Source organism: Neolamprologus multifasciatus, chromosome 7 (assembly GCF_963576455.1).
Source record: "Neolamprologus multifasciatus chromosome 7, fNeoMul1.2, whole genome shotgun sequence".
Classification (NCBI taxonomy): Eukaryota; Metazoa; Chordata; class Actinopteri; order Cichliformes; family Cichlidae; genus Neolamprologus; species Neolamprologus multifasciatus.
The window spans coordinates 11,186,503-11,209,376 of record NC_140445.1 but is presented as its reverse complement, the minus strand read 5'-3'; the positions used below and the strand labels follow the sequence as shown (position 1 = coordinate 11,209,376).

At 38.1% G+C, this 22,874-nt stretch overlaps 1 protein-coding gene across 7 annotated transcripts in view; it reads right to left on the bottom strand.

Annotated features, from left to right (window-relative positions):
- Positions 1–2,486: 2,486 nt before the first annotated feature.
- Positions 2,487–22,874, bottom strand: part of zmiz2 (zinc finger, MIZ-type containing 2) — a 33,113-nt gene continuing 12,725 nt past the window's right edge. For all 7 annotated transcript variants that reach the window (XM_085165832.1, XM_085165835.1, XM_085165831.1 and 4 more), the window contains 15 exons: positions 21,958–22,176; positions 21,240–21,452; positions 17,745–17,828; positions 16,302–16,479; positions 15,652–15,793; positions 15,257–15,335; positions 14,638–14,769; positions 14,398–14,503; positions 13,091–13,248; positions 12,934–13,001; positions 12,778–12,846; positions 11,176–11,417; positions 7,773–7,894; positions 5,005–5,214; positions 2,487–4,706 (listed from right to left, as the gene is read on the bottom strand). In XM_085165832.1, the coding sequence (XP_085021958.1) occupies positions 4,599–4,706; positions 5,005–5,214; positions 7,773–7,894; positions 11,176–11,417; positions 12,778–12,846; positions 12,934–13,001; positions 13,091–13,248; positions 14,398–14,503; positions 14,638–14,769; positions 15,257–15,335; positions 15,652–15,793; positions 16,302–16,479; positions 17,745–17,828; positions 21,240–21,452; positions 21,958–22,176 (2,130 nt within the window). In that variant the 3' untranslated portion in view covers positions 2,487–4,598. The remainder of the gene's footprint in view (positions 4,707–5,004; positions 5,215–7,772; positions 7,895–11,175; positions 11,418–12,777; positions 12,847–12,933; positions 13,002–13,090; positions 13,249–14,397; positions 14,504–14,637; positions 14,770–15,256; positions 15,336–15,651; positions 15,794–16,301; positions 16,480–17,744; positions 17,829–21,239; positions 21,453–21,957; positions 22,177–22,874) is intronic.

The window sequence follows — 22,874 nt, the reverse complement described above, 5'->3', positions numbered from 1 at the left end:
AAAGGGCCCACAGCCAATCACAGCCGTTCCCTTTCAAAGACTCCAATGCTGACCAATTGGATTTAAGATAATCGAGGTTACGTGTGACATTTCCACGGCAACCCTCAAGGGCGGGGCAGGGAGCAAAACAGTTAGGTGCCTGACCTAAATTATTCCCTTTTGATAGACTTGTAGTCAAGACCAGCTAAACCAAGACCAAGACAATACCAAGACCAGAGGGTATAGACCAAGACAAGACCGAGACCGAGACAAAAAAAAGTCTTTAAACTGCAGCCAGATGCTGCTTCGTTTACGGGTGTCAGGCATATTTATGTGTTTTTGCGATGCACTCGCACAGCCCTCCTCACCGCTGTCTACTGTCTCACTCACTTACAGAGAGGACAGACGCACGCTCCACTTGACTGTCGCGTCTCTCACCCTCTCTGTTTTTCTCATAATGATATTATCCTATATGCTCGTATGTGATTGGCCACAATATGGAGGGATTGAAGCATAGCTGAGCCACTGTGTGAGAACTGAGCAGCGAAAGGAAATTAAGTGAGGCTCTTAGAGAACTTACGTTGTGTGTCATGGATACTGTTGACTCCAAATCTCCCCCGACCACTATGTCGATCTGAGACAGCAAAGCCGAGAAAGCGAGACCAAGACAAGACCAAAGTCCATCGAGACCATTACATCAGTTACATTTGGGGTCAGATGATGATTCATCTGAGCCCAAAACAGCTTTCCACTTTACCTTGGTCCATTTTTGAATGAGCTTTGGTGCACATACAATGGTGACACTATTGGATCATTTTAACATATGCCTTCTTTTTTGCATAATACTGCTTCAGCCAACATTTGTGGATGGCATGGTGAACTGTCTGAACAGAAAATTTAGGAATTTTTATACATAGTCCCCCATTTTCAGGTTCAGCATTAACTGTGCAGTTGACTAACAAGCAGTTTCATGGTCAGGAGAGGTCTATGACAAATTAAGTAGATCAAAGATTTGAAGCTGATTCCAAATGTTGGATTTCCATTTGGTAGCTGCTCAATAGAACTCTCAACATGAGGTCCACAGAAATGTCAAGGTGGCCATCATTACACTGAAAAAACAGATAAATCAAAGATTAACTTGGGACAGCATGCTAGTAAGAGAAAAGTATGGAGAAAGAGAGAAATGGTGGAGGCAATGTTATGGCATAGGCATGGTTGCCAGTAGAACCAGACCACTACTGTTTATTGATGATGTGCCTGCTAATAGAAGTAGGATTAATTCTAAAGGCTATGCTCTGAGCCCAAAAATGCTGTAACATACAAACTATTTCAAAAAATTATTTATGCTATTAGTTTTATCCATTTATAACACAGAGTTTAAATATCCAGCTAAAAGCAGACTAATAGTTAACTATAAGGGAAAACAAAATTAATAAAGATGACTAACCCAAACAGCAGTTGGCATTCTGATGGAAAAAGTTTTACATACAATAAATACATTCAAAAAGCTAAAACTAAAATAAACGTTAAAGTTAAATATAAAAAACACCATTGGTCAAATAGCAATGTTTAATTCTGATTCAGTTTCAGGAAGGGGACAAAGCAACTGTGAATACAATGATAATTATAATTAAAAAATAAATAGAAAATAATGGCAATTACAATGTGTTACAAAATAGGCAGAACATTTTTAAAATATTTTTTGTTTTTTGTTTAGTTTTTTTGTAGTAAATTTGTTTGTTCATACTTTTCAAATATAATTTTGCGTAGCTCAACCTGGAAAAGAATTTCTGTTGCTTTGTCAACACAATGTTGGACCACAACGAGTAAATAGTTCATACAAAAAATGTCAACTTTAAAAAAACCACATTAGGAATAATTTCAACTTTATCTTGATGACTGCTGACTGTCCATTTTTTTTGTCACACATGCATCTTTTATGTATGACCTTGATTTTTACAATTGGTTTAACACTTTTAAACATACAGTATACAGTGCCAACAATGATCCTTTATCCAACTAATAACATTAAAATTATCATGTTTAACAATTTGTCTGATACACACACACGTTCTCTAATGAAAACAGTTGATTATACAATACGTAAACCCGTGCCATGATGGGTTATAAATGTAAAACAATATAAAAACATACTAACTTTCAAATGGCAGAAAAATGCCATGACACACAGCTCATATAAAGTATTTTTGAAAGCCCTCAAAAGAGGGTAAACCAACAGAGGGAAAGTGAGGCTTTGTACATTTCACAGTGCTGAAGGATGTCAGAGAGACAATGAATGTCAGTGCTCTCCCAGCTTTATGTTGTGGAAAAGGCCTACTGGCAATGCCTTCATACATTGGGCTTTTTCTCATTTACTCTATGACGACATGTGTCTTTTAGCTCTACACCTTAACCACTCTCATTTTACATTGTAATCATTGTGTATTTAAGAAAATGTTTGTCAGTTTTCTTTATCTTGAATTATCATCAATTCCCAGAAGATGACCACAACTAAGAAATGCATCATGCTACCAATTAGTGGGTCTCAAGCAAGAAATACTTGTATGAATAAATATAGTAACTTATAGTATTTAATTTAAATAAAATTGCACAAAATCATCAATTTTTACCTGAATAAATGTAAACAAACTAAATTATGTAAGATTAATATTTAGTTATTTAATTAATAATATTATCAATTACCAAAAATGTCCAATGTAATCATCTTCAGTTTCCCAAGGTTGGCTCAAACTCATCAAACCACTGCTGCTTGAAAAGAACTATAAATACTTTTAAATGACCCCAAGTTTACTGGGTTTGGATCATACCACATTCCTTTGTTATCTTGTAAATTTGAATTTTCTCATAAATTGACAACAGCGTTATATGGTTAGATCAACCTCACCTCACCATTGACACCACTCATGGCTTCCCCAATTATAATCTCAGAATATCTGGCTGTTCTTATAAATAGATCACACATTGCTTGTTTGGATTAACATCAATTTCCAACAGATATCACTTACATATTTATGATTTATAATATGAGAATGTCAGAGCTATTCTTGTGTGTGTGTGTGTGTGTGTGTGTGTGTGTGTGTATATCAGCTCTTTCAATGATGGTCCCATGTAATATTTTCATACGAATAAAAGGGAAACTGCTCCAGCACCTCTTTACACCCCTATATGTGATTTGACCTCAGTAACTTATTTCTGAATTTAGTTTGCAAAATACTGTTTTGTAAATCTTATTCACACTATGCTTCAAAATGAAAGTTTATATGACTTGTGATCGACATGTCATTAGCCAATACACAACTAGTTTCGCAGTCAGACTCACCCCTCCTTGTCACATTCAAATGTTTGTTAACCAAAAGCTGAAAACAGTAAATTCAAACCTTCAAAGGGGGCTCCAACTTGTATACCGTCTATTGAAAACACACTTATCCCAATCCCCAGTTTGATTTAACTGGTCATTATTGGGCAATGTTTATGTAAATAACCAGTGCTAAATGTTTTCTATTGCTTTCCATTGTATTACTAACAAAAATCTTAGAAAAACAGGTGCTTTCAACTTTTTCAACTCAAAGTGAGCTCATAGTTGGATTTGACCTTCCCCTCAAAAATTAAATGCCATGATACCACCCTGGCCGTTGGTCACATATTCTGTAGCATAAAATTGTCTTTCTTTTGGCTAATATTACCAGACAATGCAGATGCAGACAAATTGCTTGTCACTGGCAATATGCTATCTGAAGCCATATCAGTATTTGAGTCGTGAAATTTATGTTGGAGTCTGTTGGTAATTAGTGGGATATTATTGGCTAGAGCCAAACAAGTTTATAAATAATCATTATACCGTTTAGGAGCAGTGTATCCTATGGGGGAGTGACCCTGTTTAGCTTGAACCTTTAATTTTAGAACTGTGTAAACTTAACACACACAAAAAAAGCTACAGAATGAGAAAAATCCCAAAAGCATAATAGGGGTGCTTTAAACAAAAGGTGCTATGTAATGGAAGGAAATTCAAATTAACTGTATATATAAATAAATATATATGTTTTTTAAGCTGAGTTGGCATTAAAAATAAGCCAATAATAACCTTACAGAAAAACCTAATTTTAAGGCAAGAATACAAAAATATTCTTGCATGAAACTTTTTGTTTCCATTATCATACTTAACATGTGGACAAGTTACAATACAACGATCTGCAGACAATTTGCAGCACTCACAATGTGCAGAAGTGTATGTTAATGTATGAAAATCCCCAGTCAAATTTTGGGAACTCCTTTATGAATGTACACCAATAAAAAAAACCAAACAAAAAACAATTTAATCATTAAATACAAAATACTCCAGCCAGTAATTTGTGCTATAGTTTCAAATGCTGGTCTGTAGAGTCAATGCCTGTGTACTGTTGCATTCTTCATACTCATAATAGTGTTCACATTTCGAGAGTGTTCCTACATACACCTTAACACTGTACTCAAAGAATTTCAGCAGCAGGACACTTCAGAGCAACTGATACACAAAAAACAACATAACACACACAAAGAAGTTGGTGAAAACTGAGCTGAGCTACAGCAAAGAGAGAAAGAGGCTGGAATGGAAGTTTGACTCAGTTGTTCTCGAACAGAGAAAGCAGATCATCACTGCTGTTGTTGGGAAGGTCCGGAGGCCCCAGATAGGACAGCAGCTCATCTGGGTTGGTCAGCTCAGGAAGAAGCTTGATGACAGATAATTAAGGAAAAAAATAGACACTTAAAATGTTTTTCAAATAAAATAAACACTGAAAGTTTGAGATACAGCAATCTTATTAAAACTGTATTCAAATCTTTATATACACAAACAAGAACCAAACTTCTTGTTTACCCCACTCTTTCTGTGGATCATGTTCATATTTCTGTTCCTTTATGGGAAATGTTTTGCTACACTATGTTTATACGTTTTTATGATTTCTTTACTATTCTTTTTTTTTTTTTTAAACTGAAAATTTAGTACGACATCAACAGGCCTCTACTCACATCTAGCGCATGATCTGTCCCCTCTCCCACAGGCAGTCCCGGGCCGCTCAGACCAAAGGTGCCTTCGCTCTGTCCGAGGGTATTCTGGGTATTGGTGCTCCGCTGTGGCAGAGGGCTGCTAGTGTCACACAGACTCGGGTTACTGTGCACACCTGAGCCATGCTGCTGGAGGATGTTATGAGAGTGGTCAATTTGTCCAGAATGAGCCGTCTAACAGGAAAAAGAAAATAAAAAAGGAAACAAGAAGGGAATGCTTATTTTACAGTATCACATGGACAACATTATTCACCACAAATAATACTGTGCAAGGACAATTTACTGAGGCCTTTACTTCAGAGGTTGAAGGTAAGACGTTTCTGGCAGCAAAAGGAGGGCAGCTGCTTTGAAAACACGAAGCAGCTGCATGTGACAGGATTCGTTTTAGTGGCCAATGACTGTAAGTGTGAGCAAACATGTTGTTGATGACAGCCAAGCGCAGAGAAGCATGATTTTAAGCTGGATGACAAATGATTCAAACCAAAACAAATAACTAACCAATCAAAAGGCAAACACTCTTATAGCTAATTGATAACTTTTAAAATATTAGGGGGAAACTTTACATTTTGTCTATTTTGCCAAGCACTTTCATGACCATGAAAGGTGTGCATTATTTTGAAGTCTAAAATCAGAGAACTGCTCTCCAAAAATAAAGAACATTAAACTTTTACATTTTTCTCACTTTTAATGAGGCAGTGAGAGAACAGTGTGTTACCCAGGAGCTCTAAGAGACCATAAAAGACTTATCCTTGTGGATTTCTAGCTTTATTAATAATAATAATAATAATAATAATAATAATAATAATAATAATAGGAAGAAGAAGAAGAAGAAGAAGAAGAAGAAGAAGAAGAAGAAGAAGAAGAAGAAGAAGAAGAAGAAGAATGGATTGGATTTATATAGCGCTTTTCAAGGCACCCAAAGCGCTTTACAATGCCACTATTCATTCACTCTCACATTCACACACTGGTGGAGGCAAGCTACAGTTGTAGCCACAGCTGCCCTGGGGCAGACTGACAGAGGCGAGGCTGCCATATCGCGCCATCGGCCCCTCTGGCCAACACCAGTAGGCGGTAGGGTAGAGTGTCTTGCCCAAGGACACAACGACCAGGACAAAGAGCCCAGGGATCGAACCGGCAATACATCTGTAACTTCCGGTTACAGATGCCCTTCCCAACCCCCTGAGCCACGGTCGCCCCCTTTATAAACTTAAATTTACCATAACAGTTCTGCTTACTTAACAGTTCATAATAATCCTCATCTATCTTATATTGGGGCTTGGTGCAGACCTCAGTTCATCCTCTATGTGAAAAAAAGCCATTTTAGCCCATTAAGGCCATGCTCCCTTTAAGCCCACATTATTTCTGATGGGCTGCCCTTTGTTAACAGAAGCTTTGAAAAACAAGTGGGAAAGACCATCTCTGAATCGAGGAGGGGGCCTAAGGGTACATCTTTCACCATTTTACAATGCTGTGATTGCATCCATTCCCAAATTTTTTGTGAATGGTACTCGTGGCCAGTGATCAGTGGTTGTTGATCAGTGGGTTTTGGTCAGTGGTTGTTGATCAATGGTCATGAGAATTTGCATAATTATGATTAAGGAACTGACCTCCCAGCCCATTGTTCCTTCAGTGGGCTGGTTTCAGTCATTATGCAAATGTACTGTTTATAAGATTGGGGAAACCTGCAGTCAGCTGAGACTGAAGAAGTCACTTGGATGAGTGACGAAACGTTTCTCCCACAAAACGCTACGTCCAGATGAACAGAATCAACTTTTGGAGAAGTGGGCTCACTGCCAGACGGTGTGGGTGAGAAAAAACAGTGCACAATATCCACTCAGTAACATCCTATAACAGCACTCATTAGTTAGGTTAGCTGTTTACTCCGTTCATAATCTAAATCAGGAGCGTCAAACATAAGGGCCCAGGGTCAGAACTGGCCCGACAAAGACTCAAATCTCCCCCATTGAACAGCTTTAGAAAATCTAAAGGACGGTATCAAGTTTGGACTTTTAACTGTATTTTTATATCTTATATAGCTTTTCCTGTTGATAAAGCTCTCCCCCCAGGGACATTAAGGTTGGGCGACGTAAAATTTTTCCAATCGTCAATCCAGTAAATGACGACAGGCAATAGATTTGTGCAAGTGACTTTTTGACAGGCAGAGCAATGTAATCATGCACGGACTGATTTGCACATTTAGAATTTATACGTTTTGTTTGGAGGGAATATTTTAACCTTGTTTCAGTATTAATAGCTACTTTTATAGCTACTTTTTGGATTATTCATTTATTTATTTATTTGAGATGCGCCAAATCACACATAAGACTTAACATTACGTTGAAGATTTAAATGTTTTTTAAAAAGTTTGGATGAAGAGCAGGAATCTCTCTGAGATAGAGGTTTTCAGTTGAGAAAACATAACAGACAAAATAATTCGAAACAAGAAGTCAGACTTCCTGTAGCTTCTAGTAGCTAGCCCTAAGATAAACTACTATGTGTGCTTCTTCAAGTAATGGACTGCATCAATTAGGGTTACATAAACAACAGTACAGTATATAAGAAGCCTTTGACTGTGGTGCATTTATTCTTGTTTATTGCTGAAGTCTACTTAGCGTCAAAGGAAAATACCTGAGGAAATTGACCCTAATTCGCATTGCTGTGGCCATAAGGTCCCTCTTTTTCCCTGCCCGTTTATTTACATATATATTAATTGGGTATTAAAGATATCCAACCTGCTCAGACTGATAAGGGAGTGGAGGTGGTGGTCCAGAAGGTGCATACTCTCCTAGTATTGGGGTCCCAGGAGTGTTGGGGAAATCTGTAAATCCTGGCTGGTTGGAGAATCCCTGATTCCCTACAACAAAAATAATACAAACATTATTTCCATTGAGCAAATAAAAACAGGCCAGTAGAGACTTTTTTTTCCTGTTGCATAATAGTACTCAAGGCAACAGTGGAGAGAGAAAACTTCCTGCTGAAGAGTCAAAGAGCATATCTTTATTGCAGTGCTTGTAATATTACTTAGGTCCCTCACATCTATCTTCTATGCTTGTCTATAGTTTCTGCAATGATGCACAATATATATCATGAGTTACAAGTGGGGATAGCATAGAAACCATGGAAACTTCATTTTCTGGACATTTCTGACCAAGCAAACAGTCCTCTTTAAAATGGTTTCAATAAAAGAAAAAAAAAAAAAAAAGCTGTCAATGAAAGTTGCACCGAAAAAAGTAGATCCAGCAATACATTTGTCAGGCTTTTAAATCCATCTGATTAGAATCAGTGGTTCCACATCAGATCAGGGCTCTTGAACCATTTTATAAATCAAAATTACGTTTTTCTTAAGACCTATTTAAAATCTCAACCAAAAAAAATCTTGACATGAAATGGCTATTAAAGACAGCTTTTTTGGTATACAGCTCTTTAGCAGTGTAATCCCTATAATAATCCCTTAAACCACAGGGTAGGGATTACTGGTATGATAATGGACGTGTGGTAAAGTGAATGTGGAAAAGCGTTTCACATCAAGTAATTTTGTGTTTTTACATCAGTAAAAATAAATGAAGACACATAAGATGCTACCTTAACTCATTTGACTTAACAGAGTACTAAACAGACCTTATTTGATTGAGGGAGCATATTAGTTATTGTTATTTATCATTATATAATTTTTTATTTTTAATACATAGTTACAGTCATGGTATGTACAGTATATAGGGCTTTTGTACTGAGCACTCAAAACACTTTTTTAAACATGTATCTGGGCAACATGGGTTCAGTATCTTATTCAAGTATAGGTTGACATGTAGGTGGGAGTATCCAGGGATCAATCCACACTTTCTAACAGTGTTGCATCGGTTAATTGAAGTTTGTGGGCATGTCTTTATGCACAGTTTTTTTTAAAGCCTCAACTTTGGTCTTGTTGTCCACAAGACATTGTTCCAGAAGTCTCATGGTTTGTTCAAATGCAAATTTGGAAAGTGAAGTAGTGTTGCCATGCTTTTTTCAGTGAGAAGAGGCTTTCTGTACTTGTGCAGTGTTTTTCTAATCTGATTGTCATAATTGTCAAATTGTCTGGAAATGGCCTTTTAACCCTTCTGTGTGTGTGAGAGAGAGAGAGAGAGAGAGAGAGAGAGAGAGAGAGAGAGAGAGAGAGAGAGAGAGAGAGACAGACAGACAGACAGACAGACAGACAGACAGACAGACAGACAGACAGCAACAATTTCTACCTTAAAATCATTGCTGGCTGATATCTTTCCTCCTTGGTATCGTGATAATAGGTAACTGTCACAATTTGTAAATGATACAGATTAATGAGTGAGGACCAACAATGCCGATACCATAGGTAGGCAGAAAACGAGCCATTTATTAAGGCTGGAAAAATGTAAAAAAGCATAACACAAATCTAATGAGGAAACCGTGACACTAAAATCAAACATGCAGGCAGCCGCCAGTGCTACTCCTCAGCCTCCTAGTAATCTGAGAAGGTAATTTCATTTCATGGTGCAGGTATTCATTGCCACTCAAGCAATTAAATTCCTTGTGTGCGAATTCAACATCCTGCGTGAATAGAACTTGGCAGCTACACGCACAAAGAAGCCTTTGCACACGTGAGTCTGCTTTGTGTGTATGGGTGCAGCGTCACACTCTTGTGGGTAGCTTTTGCGCTAAAAGCTAAATCCTGCTCGCTCAAATCAGACTTTTGACTGTCTGGATGCGGAGCCCAAAGGAAGAGTTGTCCTAAAGTGACTGGTCACTTTAATGGAGGTTATTGCATTAAACAGAGTTACACCTTGTCAGCAACATAAGTGTTGTTTTAAAATGTATCTGTTTATAATTTCGAAAATAAAGTTTGCTCTTAACAACAGTTGCTGTTTGCTGTGCAGCAGTGGAAATACTGACAACCAGTGTTGGTCAAGCTACTTGAAAATCGTAATTAGATACTAATTACGGATTACTTCTCCAAGAAAGTAATCCCATTATTTTACTGATTACTTTTTTAAAGTAATTAGTTATTTTATTAATTACCTTATTAGTGTACAGTGGACGCTAATGTTTTTGTCACTTTTTACGGAATAAAACTCAAAGTAATGTCAGTACTTCTAAGCTTTAAACGCTGCATGGTCGTACTCTCTTCCGCACTCCATATTATCCATTGTTGATCAATACACGTCTGTTGCTGCCACAGACGCCGCACGTTCATACGTCATTGTCATGAGACACTCTCACAAACAAAATCAAGTTCTAGTAATGCAGTAACAGTAATCGAATTACTTTTTTGGCAATAGTAATCCCTTACTTGTTACTTGAAAAAAGTAATTGGACAACTTGACAATCAACAACTGTCACTGGTTTACGTTAATGCTGAAGAAATCTTAAAATCCATAATTCTAAGGGACATTTTGAAGCACTCCAATCTAGTCATGTATGCAGTTACATGCGTTTCCTGCAGAGTGAGCAACTTTTGATGGCAGGTTTATAAATCTCTATTGTGGTCAAAGTTATAATTGCTAGATCCCAGTGCACACTTGCTTTCCCGATCCTTGTTATGAGTTTATTTGTTATTTTAAATTTGGAAAATTATTTTTAAACTGTGTACAACAGATTCATGGGACAGTATTTCAGAGGTTTGAGGCTTCATTATATAGGATTCATTATTTGCTGTTACTTGCAGATTATGTTTTTTCTCACATGCAACTTTTGAGAAAAAAGTAATTCCACAAACTATGGAACAAAGTAAAACAAGAAATACAGAAAAAGATGACAGATTCTAACATACAAATATGACCACAGGATACAAAAAAATAGGAAAGGTAACTAAACCCAAATTCCATCTATCCATCTTATAGACCAATGTCAACCTTATTTTTATCTCAAAATTTTATTAAAGAGTAGTTATAAAACCTAGTTGTAAGACATTTTTTATATTAAAAATGTTTATTTGTATATTCATGTAGATTAATTATTTTTTAGATTTTGATCTTGGAGGTTAGGTGGGTTAGGGAATGTGAATAAAATGGAATCAGACTTAAAAAAAACTGTAACAAAAAAATCTCATTATATTTTATGTATGTTAATTATAACCGCCTCTCTTCAAATTATAACAACAACAAAAAAAAAAGTCCTCTTTCATACCTGGCCGACTGTACTCTGGGGTGTTCCTGCCTCCTGCATTCAGACTTTGGTAAGGGGATGATGCTGGGCCCAGAGCAGCAATCATTTCCATCACATTTGGTAAGACCATGTGACTTGGACTGACCGTGCGACAGCGTTTGAGGACTGGTCCATCAGGCTCCTCTTTTATGTGAAGGTCAGGTTTAACAGGCACCGGCCTCCATCCACAAACTGGGTCTATAGTGATCTCCTCATAGTCCGAACTGAGGAAGGGAGGGAGGGGTGAGACATGAAAATGGAGGACATTAAATAACAAAAATAAATAAATAAATCAATTGTGGAGCTTTTATCAAATTCTGTTCATTTCTAATATCATGTGTTCATAATTCATTAAATGCCGTTTTACTTATATAGCACCAGTTCCCAGCAACAGTCATTTTAAGGCATTTTATATTATGATGCGCTTCCAATATTAAAGAGAGAACCCAAACCATCTGATGATTCCCAATTAACAACACTGGAGTGATGAATGGAAACTAATGCTCCTGTTTAGATTCATCACTTGTTGTCCTCCACCTGTTCTGTTTCCTCATGTTTTTTTAAGGACACACCACACAGCATGTTAAGAAATGCCAATAATAGCTATTTCTGCTAATAGCGCTTTTGGAATCCTATTGTTGGTTAAAAAAAACTATTTTATGTCTTTCAAACTATGTTATCTTTGTCATTTCTCATAAATTCAACTAAATTGTGAACTAATTAAGTGTGTTTGCAATGGTCTGCTATTAAAGTACCTAAAAAATACTATTTAAAACTGGTTCTTGGCTTAGTTTTCTGTTATGTGTAGCGACAAGACTAGTTCATTTCATGAGTTGGGTGCCTTTTTTACGCTTGAATGATTCAAAAGGTCACAGCTAAGTTGTTCACCAAACAAAAAATTGTCCTCTGAAAATGGTCAGGTAAAGACTGGGCAAAAAGTAAGTGAAAAAGCAAAACGTTAACAGATTTTAAAAGAATAATAAGAATAAGAAAGCAAAATATAAAGAAATAAAAGGTGGCTCAACATTTTTGTTGTGTGTGTGTGTGTGTGTGTGTATAGCATTATTGTGAACCTTATTCTTTTTAACCACAAAAATGTAGTGACCTGAAAATTGGCAAGCTCTTTAGATAGCCATTTATCATTTTTCAGGATTATGGCAAATAAAGAATTACTAAAAAAATAGTTTTTTGTTAAAAATGACAGCAGTACAGAAGTGAGTGTATCAATTAAATTCAATGTCATTTTACTTGTATATATCAACGGTAGTTGCCTCAGGTACTTTATATTGTAAAGACTGTAGAGACATACAGAGAAAGCACCAACAATCAAACTACCACCTTGGAGCAAGCACTTGGTGACAGTGGGAAGGAAAAACTCCCTTTTAACAGGAAGAAAGCTCTGGCAGAACCAGGCTGGGGGAGTAGCAAGCATCTGCCATGACTGCTTGGGGGGTGAGTATCATGAGTAATCTACCATTTTCTGTATACTAATGCAGCTCTCTTACATTTATTAGAATTTAAGAGATTTCACTTATTTTGAGATTCTATAGCTGTTAAGTAACTATTTACAGTAACAACACTTACTTTTGGATATAGACAAGAATCCCAAGCATATACTGGTCAACCTCCAGTCCTTCTAGCAAAGCTGTTTTACTGTGAACAAGAGGAACAAACAGCTGGTTAAAACTTTATGCTGATGATTATGAAAAAAGGGCAACAAGTCATTGTTAATGCACTTACTTGCAAACAGGGCATCGCCAGGTCCCTCTTTCACAGTTTAGCTGCAAATAGGACTCTAGATCGAAACACTATAAAAAAAGATCAAAGATTTCCACGTTGAAAGAACTCCACCAAATTTATCTGGAGGTGTAAGTAATAAGTGCACACATGACCTTACCTGTATGTGCCTGCAGTCATGGCCTCTGGCTGGCAGCTGGATTCGTTTGAATGTGATGGGGCATTTGAGAGAAACTTTAATAGCCGTCTGCTCCACTCCATCCTCCCCATTCAGACCAGGGGTTCCAGGAATGGTGCCACTGCTGAAGTTTCTTTTTACTGAAACAAAATGACCATAAAAAAGAAAAAGATGACTACCCGAGTGCTCCTAGAACTCCTTTGAGGAGAAAACTCTACAGCCGAAATAGACAAAGATTTTTCTGTATCAATGCTGGTGCGAAGACTGTTTGTGCTGTACTGATCCCCTTGCAAAGTTTCTTTCAATAAATCCCCAAATCAGTTTTCTTTCAATGGTGAATTTTATTTTTCACAACTGGAAGTCTACAAAGTTAGCTCCTTCATTCTTCATTCTGTATTCTCTGTAGCTTAGAAGGTAGAATGGGTCATTTACTAATCGAATGCTTTGTGGTTCGATCCCTGACTATGCTAGTTTGCATGCCAGATATCCTTGGGGAAGCTGCTAATCCCAAAGCTGCTATTTGATGCATCCACCAGAGTATGAATGTTAGATAGAAAGCACTTAGACAGAAAAAAGTGCTTGTATGAATGGTTGAATGAGACATGTTGTACAAAGTGCTTTGAGTACTCAGTAGTGCTATGCAAGTACCAGTCCATTTGCCAGTTGCTACTTTTCACCAATACTGAATACAATAAGGAATTCGGTTCATAAACTATCGTGTCCAATGATTAGCATTATCATATCTCTAGACTATAAGTGTTTATTGTCTCTTTGCTTTTCAAATATATTTCCTCACATATCCTGCATACTTTTAAAAGACCAAGATGGTTATGGTAAAACTGGGGTGGCTGTAGCTCAGGCGGTAGAGCAGGTCATCTACTGATCGGAAGGTTGGTGGTTCGATTATCCTTACTAACCCCATGTTGCTCTCTAATGCATCCATCGTAGTGTGAATGTGTATGAATGTTAGATAGGCACTAACAGCTTAGAAAAAGTGCTTGTGTGATTGGGTGAATGAATTACTTTGAGCTTTGAGTGCTCAGATAGGGTAGAAAAGCGCTATATAAGAACCAGTCCATTTACCAAAACTCTTCAACTTGAGGCTTAGTCACAGAAACTTGCTAATCAACATGCAACCTCACAGCCAGTGTTGCATAAAATACAAATACACATACACACTATACCAAGTTGTACAGGGCTTTCTAATTCACTGAATGGATGCACAGTGTGGCAAAGTGTTAAGTGGAAACCAGTGGGCCCTGCTATAACTGATGAGGTTGATAACTCACTCTTTGTAATGCAGTGCTCGGCCGGCAGCAGTCTCTTCTTCATCAGACCCTGCAGAACAGACCTGACAGATGGCCGGTGCACCAACTGTAGCACAAACAGGTGGGACTGGGGACAAAGAGACATAAGGGGCAAATAGGAGTAGAAAATGAGGTTAATTCATTAGTTCAATGTAACGTACTGTACTAAATTTTCTGCATTTCTGTGACTGAGTCAGGAAACAGTTACATCGAGGAACTTACACAGCAGCATGCTGTCACTGTGATCTGTACAGTGTTGCGCCCTGGCTGACACACTTGTTTTAGATACAAGGGCTTGTGGGAGGTTTTGTTGTCACCTCTTTCAATGGACAGAGGAGTTGCATTAACACTGACCTGATGAAAATGAAGAAGAGAGAAGAAGAGAAAACATCAACAAAATCCTGGCAAATTAATCAGCACCTTTAGAAGATCCCTTCTAAAGGTGGTAATTAAAGTTGAAATGTGGGGACAGTTACCTCTTCAAAATGTTATCTCAAGAACTGTTTATAATTAGTCACAGGAAACCAAACCAATAAATACAAAACATATCCAGCTATCTCTATCATAGACCACTGAGTTTTAGACCATCAGTGTGATGACATTTTTTAATTCAAACTTTTTTCCCCTTTCATATCCATTCAAATGCATCTTTAAGGGTTCAGACTTGGCTTTAGGTTTAAAGTAACAGAGTTTAGTGCTTAGTCTAATTGTTAAACCTAGGAATAACAGACATATGAATGCACTGATAATAAATGTCCATACAAAAAGCCAAACATACATACGGCTGTGTGTGTATATTGACGTCCATATATATAAATATATAACAGATATGGATGCTTACTTGCACAGAGGCAGGCCAGTTAGTGTTCATTTGTCTGTCTTCGTGGTGGTAACACTTAAATTGCAGCTCTAAATCTGGCCTGTGGAGGGAGACACAAAACAGCTGTCAGGGGAAAAGACTGGGTGGGGTTGTCAGACATTCTTCATTTGTTTTCTTTCTGCTGTTTTAAATTGCTCAGGAAGAGAGCAATTTATTTTCATATCACACCACAGTCAAGCACAGTGTCCCTCAAATATTTTCAAAAAGAACCTATAACATTTTTTTCTTTTTTTCTGTCATATCCTGGACATGCACAAGTAATCTATGTAAGCCAAAGCTCAGGCTTCAAACTGTTCCAAACACTGTTTCTCACTTTGTTCTGCTGTCGTCATGTGACTGCATGTCAGTCTTTATACCTCATCATTAGTGTTTTGTAGACAGAGTCTCGCAGATGGAAGGCATGGTTGCTGACAGCCAGGTTGTGCTCCAGTCTGAAAGGCTCCAATACTACACCATCTCGTACAGGGAAAGTCAGACGCAGGTCGTCACTGGGGTTACCTTGAATGGAAAGTTGCAGTTTCTGATGCATCAGTGAATTCAAGGTCTATCTGGTGCCTTGACAGACAACTGAGGCAAGAGGTTGTGGTCCCATTTTTTCAAATAAAACAGACACTTTTGTTTATGCCTAATTTTATCCTGAGAGGAGTCTGAAAGAAAACAAAAGTAACTGTACCTTTTTAGATGAATACTAAAAACCTCTGACCTGCACGTGTTCTCGTTTACATTTTTTTGTGATCAGTTGTTCTTTTGTGGATACAATGTTTATGACTCAATCAATTTTTAATTAAACATTTTGATGTTTGTTTATTTTCTCAATTGTTAATTATTCTTCTACTCTGTTATTAACACTGTGAGAGCTGAGGTAGAGGCAAGTTTTCAGTGCCATTCATCACAAGATTAAGGAAATGCTACAGAGCCTAAATTCAAGTAATTTGTTATTTCCAGTCAAACTTCATCTGTATATCATCTTTAGCAGTGTACTTACTCTGTGGCAGCTGAGTCTCACCTGTAACAGGCTGCTGGGTGTTGATGTTGGCTTTGGTTTCTGTTGTAAGGTAGGGGGGTTTGGTTTCCTGGCCTGGAGAAAGGTAGGGAGGTATGGAGGTCCCCGGTGTCATTGGAGGGGTAGGATTCCCTCCCATTGGTGAGGTGGGATACCCAGGAAGCACCCCACCCCGAACTGGCTGAGAGACGAGGATGAGGAATATTTAGAGCATCAAACCTAACTAAAAAGTATTTTCGGCACTTGACTTGTTCCACATTTTGTCACGTTACAACCTTATTACTAAATGGATTAAATCAATCCTCTCTACATGCACAACCCTATGTAATTTAAGCACATGTTGTTCTTTAATTTAAGTACTTTAACTTAAGTGCATTAGAAAAGTTCAAAAAGCATCCAGGACAGAAATAACTGCATTACACTCACCCAGAACAGAACTTCGGTTCTTTGTAAGTACCTGTACAGACAGCATGCTAATGCTAAGCTAGTCAAGAACCCTGAGTAATATTAAAGCTGACTAAATTCTAACCTCAGCAGCCAGACGCTGAATTTCAACAGGCAACAAAAGCATGAGCAGTCAGGCTGCAGCCTGAATACCTTTCTACCTGTTTATGTTTCTACAGTAGAATCACTGCGGTGATTGCTTTGAAGTCTCTTTGTACTGGATTTCTTCTTTACTTTATATTGTTAGCTTGTGTAAATACTGAGAGAAAAATCATGTGTGTCCTCATTAGGATAGGGATCTGTGTTAGTTTGTGGGACTGTAGCCTATAGATTCATATTGTTAAATGGTAATTATGAGACAGTGATTTTCAGATAATTTTACAGAGAACCATGAAAGTAATGTAACGAGTAGTGACACAAATTACTTTCTTCAGTGTGTAATTAAGTAACTACTGCATAACTTAATAAAATTCTCTTTGTAATATGTGTAATAAATTTTTGGAGTAACGACCCCAACATCGATCATAACAAACAGGGGCAACATCTCCATCATGCACAAAAATTTGACAGCATGCAAATAATTGCACGACTGTAATGACTTTCATATGTTGTTCTTAAATCAGAGCTGGTGAGAACCTAATGCGAACTGACAAGGAATCAAATCTAAAACTGATATCGATAATGGAATTAAAACTACTAAATTCTTATCAAATTATATGATGCCCCATGATGAACATTAGATACTGTAAGCAGTAGAAAACTAGCTTCTGCTTTACAATCCTCACACAGTCCTGCAACCAAACATCACGACTTCTAAGTAGAATGAATCAAAAACAGCATGAATTAAATTCAAACATTAAAAATACTTAAACTTCTAATTTTTAGATATTAAAATCTTCATAAAATATAGGAAGCCATAGAATTTTAGTATAACAAAACTAAGAGAAACTGAGCTTAGGTGTTCAGTGTTGACAGCATGGGGTGAGTGCATGGAGGACTTACCCCGTTCACTGCAGCCTGTGTGAAGGCATTGTATCCTCCTGGTCCTCCAGTTGCCATGCTGCCCTGACCATTGAAAGGCTCTGACTGAAGACCACAGAAACCAAACATGACATTGAGTACGCAGGTATGTCGACACAAAGATGTGGAGAAAACACATCTGCAATTAATGCAATTCTTTTGTTAAACCCTTTGGATGAAAGGTGAGAGTCTGCACTTCACTCGCATTGGATTAATTATTAGGGTCCAAGCACAAAATTGTGAAGGCCCTACTCTATCTACTCTGTGAAACGAATAGAATATTTAAAGGCCTAAACATACTCAAAAACAAATTCAATTTTGCACATGCATCAAAACTGGTGAAAATGTCTGTATTTTACTGGTTTTGGGACATGGACAGAGCAAAATAACTCTGTAGTGACCCCTAAAAAATTGTAAGGAAATGAGCCCACATGCTGTGTTTCATGTACATGTATGAAATTTGGCAGACATGTAGCATCTGTAGACACACGAAAAATCCTCTAAGCATGATACCCTAAACCCAACAGGAAGTCTACCATTTTGAATCGAAGATAACAAATTTTGGCACCACTTTTATCATTTCAACTTGGCAAATTTAAATGTTTTGCCATGAAGCACGAAACTGCTGTAACTCAAAGACACATTGTCCAACATAACACTGTCTCTCCTAAGCTTCTCGGGGGTCATGAGAGTCCAGAAATGAACACATTGATATGTCAATGCAAAAATTGGAGTGCCACCTAGTGGGAACAGGAAAAGTCATGTAATATACTTTGAAATACTGGTTGACCAGATTCACGTCAAATCCAAATAAACGTCAGACCTTGATGACGCTTCAGTGTGAACACTTTTATTTAATGGCACACCCTGGGGTGGCTGTAGCTCAGGTGGCAGAGCAGATCAGCCACTAACCAGAAGGTCGGTGGTTTAATCCCAGGCTGCTCCAGTCTGCATGCCAAATATCCTTGGGCAAGGCCATGTTGCTCTCCGATGCATCCATCGGAGTGTGAATGTGTATGAATGTTAGATACTTAGCACTTAAGCTTAGAAGTGCTTGTGTGAATGGGTGAATGAATTAGTTGTATAAAGCGCTTTGAGTGCTCAGACAGAGTAGAAAAGCGCTACATAAGAACCAGTCCATTTACCATTACCATTTCCCCTGATGTAATGTCTCAAGCTGTAGAAAAAAGTCTCTTGGAACTATAGCCCAAACCCAACAGGAAGCCAACCTTTTTAATTTAAAGTGAAATTTTGGCTGCAAATTTTGTATATTTGTTGCCAATTTCAGGCAAATGGAGGCAAGTTTCTTTTAACAGACTCCTTCAAGGGATTTCATCTGCTCAACATGATATTTGGTTAGTGCAGTTAAAGACTGTGATGATATTAAAGGGCAACACAAGTGGCAACAGGAAAAACGCATAATCGCGTGAATCTGCTTACCCACAGCACGCAGGAACTGTAGCTCGACTTGACCAGGCCCCTCCTGGACATGCGCCAGGGTGTCAGGCTTGGATGCCTGTACCTTCAATTTTGTTTACAATCCACTTTGGTGTTATATAGAAAAACAAGACTCTAAATAGTTTATCTTTATAACTGAATAAACCTCAGTTAGTTATTTAGTGGTTTCAATTGTCCTCTCATATCTGTTTTGTAAAAAATAAATAAATTGGTTCAAGTAGACAAAGCACTCGCCCTAGACTGCAAGACCAGATTGAAAAAAAAGCTGTAGACTTTTTTCTACAGCTTGAGACATTACATCAGGGTAAATGGTAATGGTAAATGGACTGGTTCTTATGTAGCGCTTTTCTACTCTGTCTGAGCACTCAAAGCGCTTTATAGGTCATACAAGACCTATGACTTGATGCCCCACACCTGGACTGAAGGACAATGGAATGTCATTAGGACTGGAGAAGTGTAGTCACAAGGTAACAAAGAGAGGGAAGGTAGTCAGAACTGAGGGGATTGTACTACCAGAAGGCAAAATTGCAGACACTAAAGACAGCTACAAATATCTGGAAATCCCACAGGCAAATGGACACCACAAAGAGGCCGCTAGGAAAGCTGCAACCACCAACTACACAGATGGTCAGAGAAATCCTGAGGAGATAGCTGAACGGTATTAACAAGATCTGGGCTATCAACATCTACCTGCTGCCCGTGATCAGGTACCCTGTTGGGATAATAAGCTGGCCAAAAGAGGAGATAGAAGCCACTGACATCAAGATGAGAAAGCTCCTGACCATGCATGGAGGGTTTCACCCCAGTCCAGCACCCTGAGACTGTACACTAAGCGGAAGGAATCGATTCGATCCACGATTTGATTCAATTTGATTCGGGGAAATTTTGTCTCAGACAGTCAGAAATATTATAATTCAGATCATGTATCAGTACATGTCCATACTTTTATATCTATAAAAAGAAAGCTGACACTTGCAAGACTTTATCGAAAGTGTAAGCATCACAGATGCCTTTGTGTCAAAGTAGCTGAGGATAAAACACAGAAAAACGATTTTATAAAAACATTCTGCAGTAGATCAAAAACGAAAGAAAACCATTAATCAACATCTGAACATTATCTGATGCTGCTGACGTGAAGGAGGGCAAAGTTATAGAGGTTTTAAAGACACAGCTAAGCGTTTTGCAATTTTGCATAATTTTAAAAAGTTTACATTTGTTCAGTAGCCTATTGAACAACAGATATGAGGCTTTTTTTTGGAGACTTGTGTGTAATAAGCAAGCGAATTGAGAGAGAGAGAGAGAGAGAGAGAGAGAGAGCGAGAGAGAGAGAGAGAGAGAGAGAGCGAGAGAGAGAGCTGTGCATGAAATGAGATTTTATCTCGGTGGAGGCAAAACAGCAAAAATTCATGACGATGTTTATGTGAAGGGTAGTTTGGATCTTTTTTTGCTGCTGGTTCAGTCAATGTTGTTTGATATCCCGTTATCCAAGCTAGAATCGATTTTAATCGATAAATCGATAATCAAAACCCACCCCTAACTGCTTCTGCTTCTTCGGGGTTTAACGGCAGCTGGCATCCCTGGACATGCAGTGCTGCAATCTTCTGTTTCAGTCCGTTATTACACTCTAAAATCCTACTACTTATTCCTGCGTCTTTCGGGATCTTACAAAGCTTCAAACGACGCGTCGACTATTAAATTAGTCGTCGGCGATTTTAATAGTCTACGTAATCGTGACTAGTCGACTAATCGTGGCAGCCCTATTATGTATCACCGGCTAGCTAGCTAGTGGATCTAAGAGCAGATTCCCAAGGACCCCCCCTAGAAGGTACTGGCACCATCTAACTACCAGACAATAACCAATATTCTAGATATAGTTGTGCCAGGTGAAATAGTTTCAGCATCTGATTTTATTCTGTACATTACAAGTGTTATTTAGGAAATTATAAGATAGTTAAATATCCTTAAAAATTATGTTAATCTCAAACATCCCAAAGCTGCTTGGCTTTGTTTTGTGGTCACCTTATAATACTGAGGAGGATTGGGCTGTCCAGCTCCAGGGGAAAACTGTGCTGGATTGTGTGATCCAGCAGAGTAGTGTCCCACGTGAGGCATCCGGCTGGAGAGGTAAGAGGGTGAGGTGGCGCATCTCTGCTGCGAACCAGAGGGGTATTGCAGAGGCTGGTTAGTGTACCCTGACATCCCACCAGAGCCATACTGTGGTCCAGAAAAACCCTGGAAAAAGACAGAGACGGTAAAGTGGAATTAGAGCTGTTTAATTTAATAATTTAAATGGGAAAGTATGATATTGCATGAGTTATCAAGTAAGTATCTAATTCTTTCTGCTTTTTGAATAAACCAAAATAGGACAGATGAGAGGTAGTTAGTATTGTTGCCTAACAGAAGGTCCTGACTTTGACTCCACCATCTGACCAGGGCATTTCTTTGTGGACAATTAGACAATTAGTGAGGATATGAAGTGAAATTATGTTTTTAACTGGTGACTATAAATTGCCCATAGGTGTTAATGTGAGTGCAAATGGTTGTCTCTTTGTTAGCCCTGTGATGGATTGGCGATCAATCCAGGGTGTACCCTGACCCTTGCCCTATGGTAGCTAGAATATGGTAGCTACCCCACCCCAAGTCCCTGATAAACATATACAGAAAAAAATAGATGGATGGAGGACAATATACTATAATATAGTTTGAGTTTGAGCAAACATTTGGTGGGATCACAGACCTCGGAATGGAAAGGCCGTTTGAGTCCTTGTTGTCCGCCTGGATAGCCTCCTTGATGAGGAATCCTCTGAATATGCGCAGGGTGAGAAGGATACAAGCCTCCGGTGGAAGGTGGAAGTCCAGACCTTGAAGAGATCATCCCGCCAGGGTTCATCCCTGGAGGGCCACGGGGGCCCGCATGAGATAGGAATTGGGTGCTGTAAGAGGATGTTCCGCCCAACTGAAAAGGAAAGGAGAAAAAATCAAAAATGTTATAAAGTTAACTGGATCTTTTCCACAGCACTGACAGCTCACAGAGTTCCGTCACAGCGAGTTAGGGTCTGCATTTATTAAGCAACTCAGAGCTGTGAAAGTTACTTTTGCCCAGTCGCAGTTTTGGTAGTTGAAATAAATACAACCTGTAACTTATAATGGGAATCCCATTTAACTTAAGTCTAATCAATATCAATATAGTGCTGTGGATCAAAAGACCCCTTCCTGATGTTTTGTTTTGGGGTTTTTTCCATATTTGTCACACTTTCAGATACAGTACATTTTTCAGATTATCAAACAGTGTTTAATATTAGACAAAGATAACCCAAGTAAATAAAAATTGCATTTTTTTTTAATTTAAAGTGTATTTTTTAAGGAAAATAAGCTCAGTATTGCTCAGCCTATCAAAATTACTCCAAGTGTAATTAAGAAGTCACACAAGTTTCATAAGAACCCAGAACAACATCTAAAAAACTGCAGGCCTCAGTTAGGTATGATGATTCAACAATGACAAAATATTAACGGATTGCAATTTTTGCTCAGAGTTTCAATGTAAAAATCACTGCTGACTAAAAAGAACTGTCAGGTTCATCTCACATTTGCCAAAAAAAAGTATCTTCGTTGTTCCCTGAAATTTGGGGAAAATATTCTGTGGATTGCCAAGAC